At 63.9% G+C, this 10264-nt stretch overlaps 2 protein-coding genes across 2 annotated transcripts in view; one reads left to right on the top strand and one right to left on the bottom strand.

Moving 5' to 3' along the window:
- Positions 1-7461, top strand: part of MARVELD3 (MARVEL domain containing 3) — an 8296-nt gene extending 835 nt beyond the window's left edge. Inside the window, exons 2-3 of the mRNA XM_019535465.1 lie at positions 326-1110; positions 7451-7461. Coding sequence (XP_019391010.1) covers positions 326-1072 — 747 coding nt within the window. The 3' untranslated portion in view covers positions 1073-1110; positions 7451-7461. The remainder of the gene's footprint in view (positions 1-325; positions 1111-7450) is intronic.
- Positions 4317-10264, bottom strand: part of PHLPP2 (PH domain and leucine rich repeat protein phosphatase 2) — a 34740-nt gene continuing 28792 nt past the window's right edge. Inside the window, exons 14-19 of the mRNA XM_019535464.1 lie at positions 9086-9248; positions 8678-8808; positions 8213-8323; positions 7587-7781; positions 6662-6893; positions 4317-6330 (exon numbers count right to left, since the gene is read on the bottom strand). Coding sequence (XP_019391009.1) covers positions 5197-6330; positions 6662-6893; positions 7587-7781; positions 8213-8323; positions 8678-8808; positions 9086-9248 — 1966 coding nt within the window. The 3' untranslated portion in view covers positions 4317-5196. The remainder of the gene's footprint in view (positions 6331-6661; positions 6894-7586; positions 7782-8212; positions 8324-8677; positions 8809-9085; positions 9249-10264) is intronic.

Genomic DNA, 10264 nt, shown 5'->3' with positions numbered 1-10264 from the left:
GGGGCCTGGCCCCGGGAGCTTTGACCCGAGCTGCGGCTGCAGATCCCGCCCGGCTTCGGACGGGGCTCCCAGCTCCTTAGCACTGCAGGGCCTGGCCGCCCCAGGCAGCTGGGTCCTGGGCAGGGGCCCGACCACGCAGCCCTGCTCGAGTCCGGCAGCCCCTGGGCGCAGCGCCTGGGTGGGGGCGGGCAGCACTTGGCGTCCCCTGGTCCTGGGCTGCCTCGCTGGGAGGTTGGGGCTTGGGCAGAAGTCAGGGGTCAGCCCTGCAGAGCTTGAGCCCCCTTTCCTGGGCTCAGCGAGTGCAAGAACACCCCCCGCAGCCTAGGTCAGCGCTGCCCCGGGCTCCCCCAGACAGGCTGCGATCTGGGCCGAGCTCCCCTGGGCTTGGAGCGCCTTCGCAGGCAAGCGCAGGTGGACCGTGGTGGCCAGGCTGGAGGCGGCTAACACCCTCTCCCATGCAGCCTGCTGCCAGATGGTGGAGGCAGTGCTGGGCCTGCTGATCCTGGCCTGCAGCTCCGTGTCCTACGGCTCTGTGGGCGGCTACACTGGCATCCCCGACCTGGGCAGCATCTACTACTACCAGTACGGGGGCGCCTACAGCGGCTTCAGCAGGCCGGATGGGGAGCGTGCCCGGCAGCTCGACGCCCAGTTCCACCGCATGAAGCTGCCCATCGCCAGGGCCTCGATGGCGGTGGGGGGGGCCCTGATGGCCCTCGCCCTCCTCCTAGTGCTGCTGGGGGCCCTGCGGCTGCCCTGGCGCTGCCCTGCCTGGCTGCTGCTGGAGTGCGTGCTGGACGTGCTGCTGGCGCTGGGCCTGCTGCCCGCCCTGTACTTCTACTTCCACCAGCTGCAGGCCGTCTACGCCTCCCCGCTGTGCCAGGAGCGGGAGCAGCTCTACCAGAGCAAGGGCTACCAGGGCTTCAGCTGCAGCCTGCACGGGGCGGACATCGCCGCCGGACTCTTCGGCTGCGCGGCGGCCCTGGTGCTCGCGCTGAGCGCCGGCCTGGCTGTGCGGGGCTTCCGCACTGTCCGCCGGCTGCAGGAGAAGCCGGCACATGCCTACGAGCTCTAGGGCAGCCGCGCTGCAGCCGCGAGGGCAGGGTCTCCCCGGTGCTGCTGTTCAAACGTGTGCCGCGCCAGCTCCCCTCTCCTGCGAGACTGACGCTGGACCACTGCCCATCGGAGTGGCAGCCTGGCAGACCCCTGCCTTGCAGACAGCTTGCTCCTCCCCTCCCCGGCAGCCCTGCCTCAGCCGGGGGGTCCAGCCCTAGCCTGGGACTCAGCTCTGCTCGGGGCTGGGCCTGGGCCTGTGCCTGTGCCTGTGCCTCTTGCTTAACCTTAAATAAAGGGAGCTGGAATTCAGTGCCGGTCTGCAGCCTCCTCCCTGCTGCCTGTCAGCGCTGGCTCCATCGCCCCTTCCCCTCACGAGGGCAACGCAAGAGAGAGCTGTGGCCTGGCAGTGCCCAAGCTGTGTCCTGACCCCGGGCACGCAGGGAGCTGGACCCTCTGGGACAGTAGTTGTGCTGCAGCAGATTGCAGATAAGGCAAAGCTGCAGCCGCCACGTCTTGCAGGCACGGGGGACGCTGTGCCAGCCATTGTTCCTGTGCAGCCAGGGCACTGGATGAAGGAGCTGGCAGCAGTGTCGGCAGCCTCGTGCTGAGCGCGCCAGCCGGATGAGGGTGGGTGAGGGAGCCCCTCCCCAGGCACTGACCGGGGGAGGATGGGAGCGGGCAGTGCCCCCCACCCAGGAGCTGGCCAGGCCTGTGCTAGGCACGAGGCTAATGGTTCATCAGGTGCAGCGCTGACAGCGTTAAGGGTGAAGCTATCCCTGCTGAAGGTTCAAGTGGAGGAGGGCGCCAGCCTCCCCGCAGCCCTGAGCAGCCGCTGCCTCATGCCGAGGGCAGCGGTGGGCACAAAGCGCCCCACGTCTGGCTTGGCTGCAGTGGCCTCCTTGCTACCCATCTGCCCTGGGCTCTGGGGCCAGGACCTGCCCTCCTTTACACCCATCCCTGGCAGCCACGCAGCACATGGGGCATGGCAGCTCGACTGCCGCCCAGCGCAGTGACACGCGCAGCCCGTGCTCTTAGATGAAAGTAAAAATCTTTATTGCTAAGTCAGCTGAAAAGTTGATCAAAAATATTCTTCCTGACTGAATGGTTCTCTACATCTTAGTAAAGGGGCAACGCAGTAGTGTTTGACCCCAGCAGCCAGGGCCGTCTGCCTCTGCACAGCAGCAGGCACCAGCTGGGGTGAAGGTGCATTCATCACGACGGGCAGCTTCACACGACGGACAGGGCATCGGGAGAGCAGCATGCGAGAGCGAGTGGGAACATCGTCTCCCACGTTGATGGCAGGAGAGAGGCTATTGCACGAACACGAGCTGCTGCAGCGGGTCTTTACCATGCTCCGGCTCACGTGACACGGTAGAAAAGGGAACACATTTAAAAATATCAAAAACACAGGATGAGGCTTCGGCCTGCAACAGGGCCACGAAGGCCTACGCAGAGCCCACGGCGTGAGCCGCTGCCCCCGGCAGCCCTTTGGCAAGTGGCGCACAAGCCAACGAGTCCAGGACAGCACAGCTCCGCCCGGAAGGAGTGGGGCAGTCTGTAACCTGGGGCCAGGGCAGGGGCCTGCAGCAGCTGCTTCCAGGGCAGGGGGTCCCGGAGCGCTCCTCCCTTCCAGGAAGGAGGATGCCCCCTCCCCGCTCAGGAGTTTCATGGGGCGCCAGGGGCTGTCCCCCAGTACTGTCGGCTCACTCTTGCCGGTGCCTTCTGCTGAGCCCTGCAGGGTGGCGTGGGGCAGCAGGGAAGGCAGCACCTTCACAGGACCCACCGCTGTGGAGGTGCACGGCCCAAGGGGGCTGATCCACATCAGCAGCCCACGGCCGCATGGGCCTCTTTTCCCAGGGCTGGCCAGCCTTGGCCCTGACCAGCTCGCTGGCCGCAGGGGGAGGCAGTGCCCATGCCCCCTCCTCTGCCCTACCTCTCCCCTCATCTCCATGCACAGCCCAGGCGGTGGCCCAAAGCCAGTCCGGGGGGGGGGGGGCGAAGGAGACTTCCTCACAGCTGGCCTGGCCCAGGCCGAGGGAGTGGAGGGGAAGCAGCAGGGGAGGAAGACCCAAGAACCTGCTGCCCTGCAGGGCAGGACAGGAGCAGCCCAGCATCAGGCCCTTTGCAGCAGGGTACCAGGGCTGGGGGGCAGAGTGCAGCTGCCTGTGTTGCCATTGCTCCATCGGGTGTACCGGGGGCTGCTGCCCTGGCTCGGGGCGTCTGGCAGCCACCGCTGCAGGGTGCAGGGACAGCCCCAGGTGGGAGTCACTGCACCCCGGGCCTGGCCCCGAGATTCACCCCACCCCTGAGAGCTGGTGCCCTGGGTCTGCCTGCTCCTCCCGAGCGGAGCTGCTTGGGCACTGCCTCTGCTCCTTGTGGCGTTCCTGGCTCAGACTAATTTGTGGTCAGGCACATGCAGGATCTTTCACCCCAGGCCAAGGCCCAGCACAGACCCCAGGCATCCTGCACGTGCAAGTGCCCAGAGCGTGCTCCATTCTTACGTGGGAAGAGGGGCAGCTCGTCCCACCAACACCTAAATCCAGGACTGCGTGGGTCAAGTTGCCCTATGCTAGGGCCTGGCGCCTGCTGGCTGCTCAGGGCAGGCAAGGACCCACCGCAGCCCCGACATCGGGCACAGCCACCGCTGCTGCCGCCAGGAGGGGCTGGGAAGGGCCTGGAGGTTTACGAGGAATACTTTTTGACCTTCCCCATTTTTGCTGAGGACTCCTAGATAAACGAGACAGGAACTCTCTGCCCTTCCCGTGGTGTCTCCCCCTGCCCCATTCAGGCACTCGCCTCATTCTCTGAATCCAAACAGCACGTTTTCCTTCTGATTTCCAAGGTTAAATGAAACATTACAAGAAACCATGAAGCTCAGAGCTGAATCCATGCTGGGATCGTTTCTTTCTTCTTGTTTTCCACAACATTTGCTGATGCGTGGCAGCAACCACACGGCAAAGTCCTGGCTGGACCCAGTGGTGGCTGTCGCACCTGCCCACGTGCACAGCCAAAGGACCGTACTTCCCAGGGAAGACTGGGCTAGAGTGATTTTACTGTGAACAACCTCCCCCACCATCCTGCTCTGACAGACAAGCCATGCTCATGCTCCCTAGAGTATCCCAGCTCAGACTGGACCTGGGTTTGACAAGGAAACCTCACCCCAAACCTGTAAAAAGGCTTTGGGAAAAAATCTCTCAGACTTTCTCCAAAACAGAACGAATAAATTCTGGGGGTCCTACCCTGCCCGGGACAGGCATCTTGCATCTTGCAGCTCCCTCCAGGCCATGGGCAGCCCTGACCTCGCTGCTGCCAGGGATGGAGGTGATGCCCTCAGCCTTGGTGCCTCCCTGTCCAGGCCTGCACGTGGGAAAGCACAGGCTCTCTGCCCACAAGGGGCTGCTCCTGCTGGAGTGTTGTGCCCTGTGCTCGTACCCCAGGCCTGCCCGCTGCCCACGGTTGTGCCTCTCCTGGAGATGGCCAAACCCCTCCCCAACCTCTCCTGGCCCCAAGAGCTGCACCGTTTCCCCACCCACACCCATCCCAAGGGGAAGGAGCTCCCCCATTCCCTCCCTGCCCTGGCTGACCCCCTACCAAGGTGCCCTAGTGCCCACGGCTGTGCCTGCCAGGGGCACGGAGGCCCCGTCCCGCAGTGCCAAATGATACCCGCTGGTGATCCCGCGTACCGCGGCGCCCCTCCCCCTGCCCCAGGAGTAAAGTGCTGGGCAGGCGGGAGCAGGCTGGCTCGAGTGCAGTCCATGAAAGTGCTTGCAACGTGTGTGGGAGTCAGCGCCCAGCCAGGCCCTGCCGAGCTCCGCTGGGGCAGATGTGCTTTGCGGGGCTCCGCAAGCACCGCTGTGGCCCCCTCACCCCATTTGCCTGCCCGTCACCTGGCAGAGCTGACGAGCCCGAGAGGGATGAGCCTAACAGAAGGGGCACCAGTGCAGAGCCACCAGCCTTGCCCACACCAGCTGGGTGGGGACCACGGGCTCTTGGAGTGGCTGGGACTCCCCCTTCGAAGCGGGTAGCCGGGGAGCACAGCTCCAGGCCTGCTGTTGGCTCCAGCAGGGAGGGAGCTGATGCCTGTACTCTCCTACGGACCCTGGCTCCAGTGCTGCTGGGACAGATGCGAGCCACCCTGCAGGGTCACAGAGCCGTGTCGAACTCCTCGGGGGCAGCCACGGCCTTCTCGCCGGCTGCCGGCTCTGCCCCGCTCTCCCGGTGCTGCTTCATCTGCTCCTTCACCTCCTCTTCCAGATGTGGTGGCACCGCCAGCTGGTCCTCAGGCTCCAACTGGGTGGGAGCAGCAAAATAGCCCGTCTTCTTCTTGGGAGCCTCCATGGCAACCTCAATGAGGTTGAGGCTCTCCTCCAGGGGCACGATGGAGCCGTTGGACAGCTTCTTCCCATAGAGGCAGCACGTGGAGGGTGACTTCTGCAGCTCGCCCCCCCTCTCCCGGCCCACAGCAGGCAGGAGGCTGCTACCAGCACTGTTTTGCCTCCAGATATGGAGAACGAGGCTGCTGGCATCATCCTCAGGGCCCCCGTCCTCGGCCTGTGGCAGGGCAGGCTCTGGGCCATGGCTTTGGCAGCAGTGGATGTCCACCTCCACCTCCAGGCGACTGCCGTTGGTCATGACGCCCTCCACCGGCTGCTCATCATCACTGTCCAGCCCGTTGTCGGACTGGTTGCTGGAGAAGGTGGCGCAGGACGGCTGGCGCTGGAAAACGCTGGGTGGGGGCGGAGGCAGAGGGTGCAGGCTGCAGCGCCGCTCGGGCCGAGGCAGGAGGCCGGCGTCCAGGCCAGCTGCGCTGTGCTCGTCGGAGGCTGTGGAGCCCACCTCGCTGCTGACCTCAGAGGCAGACAGCTCGCTGCTGAACTCGGAGGCGATGCCACTGCTGGAGGAGGGTGTGGCTGGCTTGGCCGGGGGCAGGAAGCCGCCCGGGCCCGGCAGAGCAAGGCCCTGCCCCTCACAGGTGCAGTTGTCTTCACCGATGTTCAAGCACACCACGACTGCGCCCACGTTGTCCTGGCAGCCGTAGCTTTGGGCTAAAGTGCAGAGCTTCTTGGCAGCAGCCAGCGGGTCGTGCAGGTGGCGCACAGCGCCCACGGCCTCCGCGGGGGAGAGGTGCTCCCAGAGCGCCCTGTTCCCCAGCAGCAGCAGTTCGTCCTGCATGCTCAGTGGCACGGAGAACACGTGAGGCCGGGGCAGGATCCAGGGGTGCAGGTAGGTGCAGCCCAGCAGGCGGGTGCAGCAGGTCACGCCATTCACCTTGTTGTCCTGGGGACGAAAGACAGCAGAGCTTGCGTGAAGCGTAGGCAGGCATACACGCATGCATGTACACACGGGGCATGCCTGCAGCTGTGCAGGAAGGCTGTGCAACTGGCTCTGGGTGGGGAGGAGCTATTGGTTATGCTTTCACACCCAAGCCAAGTGGGGAGTGAGCCACATGCCTGATGTCAGAGATGTAGCTGCAACTTGTGAGATCAGCCCCCCAGGCCACTGCTGGCTGACTGTCCCCAGAGCACATGACCACAGTCCCCAGCTGGGTGGATGCCGTGCAGCAGGACCACCAGGCACAGTCCTGCTACCGCAGAGGGGTGGGACCCACCTCTGTGATGATGGCTTTCTGCTCCTGCACCCTCCGGGTCTCCTCAGGGCACTGCTCCAGGCTGAAGACTTTGGAGAGTACCAGTGGCTTCCCACCACGGCACAGGACGGCCTGGCATGTCCCCACGTTGGCCACTGTCAGTGTGAAGCCGCTGCCTGGGTCGGCGGTGTCATGCCGGATGTAGCACAGGACGGCGGAGGAGCCCAGCTTCTGGCCGGCCACCCCCAGCTTCCTGTGCGGGGACACGCAGTCTGGAGAGAGCAGCATGGGCTGCCAGCTCTCTCCATGCGCACATGGTCCTACCCTGGGATCCAGTGCCCTGCAGAGCTGTGCGCCAAGCCCATCCTCTACCCCGCAGCGCTGGCTGTACGGAGTGGCTGAGATGCATATGCACCCCTGGGGCACAAGGCTCTCCCGAGCACAAGGCTGCTTTGGGGCTGGGCCTGCAGCCTCCCTGCTGCCAGGCTGCAACAGCCAGGGCACCAGGGGCCTCTGCCAAGCCAGGTGGCAGGGGAGGGCTCCACTCAGTGGTACAGCGGGCAGGCTGCAGAAATTGGGGTGGCAGCATGCACAGCTGGGCAGGCAGGCAGGCCACGGTGCTGAGGTGGTAGCATGCACAGCCATGCTCCATGCAGACCAAAGAGGTGGCCAAAGAGGTCTTGGAGCAGGACAGGAGGGGAAGCAGCAGCACAAGACCTTGGATATCTGCTACTGATCACCTCTGCCCCGTGCCCCGTCTGTCTGGGGCCCCGGCAAGGAGTGGTGCGGGGGAGCAGGGCAGTGCAGGAGCCAGGCCCCAGGGCGACACACCAGCCAGGCACACGGTTCTCACTCCAGGGGACATGGCCTGGGAGGACATAATTTGCTGGCCAGCAGCCGGTCTGGGTGAACCTGCACCCAGGAAGCCTGCAGCGGCTGCACCCACCTGTGGGAGACCAGGAAAGTGCTGGTCATGAAGACCATGTCCGTGCTGGACTGCTGCAGCTCCTCCAGCAGCACGTCTGCCATGGTGCATTGCAGCAGGCGCGGTAGCTCCTCATTGCGGTCACCGTCGAACATGCCGTAAACGGCCTCCATGCCCTCGGCAAAGCTCCCCAGTGCTAGGGATGCCACACACAGCCTGCAGGGGAGGGGCCATGCCACTGACCATTATCCAAGGCCCCTGCCCCATCATAACCCAGCACCTCGCCACGCCCCTCATGTTGCTTTGTGCAACTGGGCCATTACCCAGCCCAGGCAGGAGCTGCTCCCTGGAGAAGCCAAGGGACTCACTCAAGGTCTCTGTGGCAGATTAGGGACATGAACCCATCTCCAGAGTTGCAGACTAGCCTGCAGCTACTGGGGCTGCCTCCCTCCTCCCTACTGGGTGGGGGCAACTCCCTCAGGGCAGGGCAGGGCAGGGCAGGGCAGGGCAGCTGGGCCAGGGAAGCCTATTGCCAGGACTGGTACGGGTGCTAGGGAGTCCAAGGAAGCGGGCGTCCCAGGGCAGCCGGCTGCGACTGTGGGGTACAGCCGGCCCTGCCGTGCCCCGGGGGCCGCGGCTCTGCTCACTTGTTCCGTTGCCCGGCCATCTCCGCCAGCCCGTGGCTCCAGAAGGGGGAGGCGAGCGCAGAGTCAGCTGAGAGCCCGGGCTTGGTGTCGATCTTCAGGGTGGCGATGTGGCTGTGGAGAGAAGCCCAGTTATCAGGCTGCTCCCATGGCCAATTGCCCAGTGTGCAACTGCCGGGCTAGTGGCCACCCCACCCCAGCCTGGCCCTGCAGCAGAGCACCCTGGGGTGACATGGAGGGAGGCCTTGCCCTGAGGCAGTGGGGCACTTGCCGGGTGCAGGCAACAGCTCCTCTGCTTTCCTGGCTAGAGCGGAGCCAGAGCCCACGCCTGGAGGGGACGTGGGCAGCGTGGCCAGCTGTGGGCGGAGGGGCTGGGACACAGTGTGAGCGGCCCAGGCAGTGCCCTGGCTGCATCGCTTCTGCACCAGCCTGGGCAGGCCTGGGGCAGCCTCCACGCCCACTGCTCACCTGAAGATGTCCAAGGTCTTGTGCTCCAGCACCAGGTTTGTGTTCCCAGTCAGGTCCAGCTCCTGCAAGGCAGCCGGCAGCGCCTCTGGGATCAGGATCTCTGTCAGCTCGTTACAGCTCAAATCCACAAACTGTGAATGGGGGGGAGGGCAGGAGGGTCAGTGGGGGACCACAGGGCCCTGTCAGCCCTTCCCTGCATGCCTCCAAAGCCCTGTCCTTGGGGCCCCAGTGCCCATTCCCAGCCCCAGTGCAGCCGACCTGCATGGTCAGCCCAGTGCAGCATCCTGCTGCTGATCACCTCAGAGCCACGCTGCGAAAGGCAGAATGAGAGGTCTGGGTGTACAGACCTGGAAACAGCCAGCAGCCTCCTGCCCCTCACCTGGCAGGGCTGGGGGCGAGGGGAGGTACCTGAATGAGGGGCAGCTGCAGGATCTCTGGGAAAATGCTGATCTCATTTGAGTGGGCGAGGAGCGTGTGCAGCCGCTTGCAGTTTGCAATTGTTGTGGGAATCGTCTTCAGCTTGTTGCCACTCAGGTTCAGCTCTTCCAGCTGCTCCAGCTTGCTCAGTTTGCTGAAGGGAACCAGACACAGCAGCTCCAGCAAGCCTGACTGCAGCCCCTCCAGCATGCATAGGCAGGGGATACAGGGCTCATTGCTGGAGAAGCAAGGCTGCAGCAGCAGGAGAGGCCAAGCTGTCTTCTAGCTGCACTCCTCACCTATGGCTGGGAGGCCAGCAGTATGCCTGGAGAGAACAGGAACTGCCTGGAGAATGAGGCTGCCCTGATCCCGTTGCTCCTGCCCCCTCTACGTATGAGGCAAGCAGGGAAGTCCCCCGTGCCCAGGCTGCAGGTGTCACATGTGTCCAAGGGAATGGGTCAGGGGCTGAGTTTGGGGTGCAAATGCCTGGCAAACCCTGGGGTGGAAGGAGAGTCCCAGACAGCATCAAAAAGCCAGCACTGCACCAGCGCATGTGGTAAGGGTGAGCAAGGAGACGGGGAGACAGCAGACAGTGCAGCTGGCATCAACACTAGGAGTTTTCTGGCAAGACTGGCATGGAACACAGGCAGCCAGGGTTACGTGCTGGCTCCGTAATTAGTGACAATCAACACGGCTCTACGGGAATGGGTCTGCCAGTTAAACTTGATGTTATTCTTGCCAAGACTCCAAGTCTGGCTGGCCGGACAACTGCACTGACATCACCAGCTTCTGCAATGCTTTGCAGTAGGTGACACTGGTTAAACAGTAACGCATTATATAACTCAAGGAGGACAGGTCGCAGGGGAACTATCCAGCAGGGCAGGCAGGGGTGCTCAGTCCTGTGTACAGCAGTGTTCAGGGCTTAACAGAAAACCTACAGCCCGTTCTGGTGCCAACAGATCCACACACTGCAGACCAGCAGGAGAGGCTCAGGGATCACAGAAACGTGGTGGGACGAAACGCATGATTGGGCGGTGAATGTCACGGGCTATAGGCTGTACAGGAGGGACAGGATAGGAAAGAGAGGTGGGGGCGTGGCACTCTATATTAAGGAGGAATACACATCCTTGTTAATTAGCAAGGAGTCAGGGGAGGGGCACTCTGAAGTGC

The sequence above is a fragment of the Crocodylus porosus genome, unplaced genomic scaffold, assembly GCF_001723895.1.
Source record: "Crocodylus porosus isolate Cpor-Errol unplaced genomic scaffold, CroPor_comp1, whole genome shotgun sequence".
Taxonomy (NCBI): Eukaryota; Metazoa; Chordata; order Crocodylia; family Crocodylidae; genus Crocodylus; species Crocodylus porosus.
This window is presented reverse-complemented; position numbering and strand designations above follow the sequence as displayed.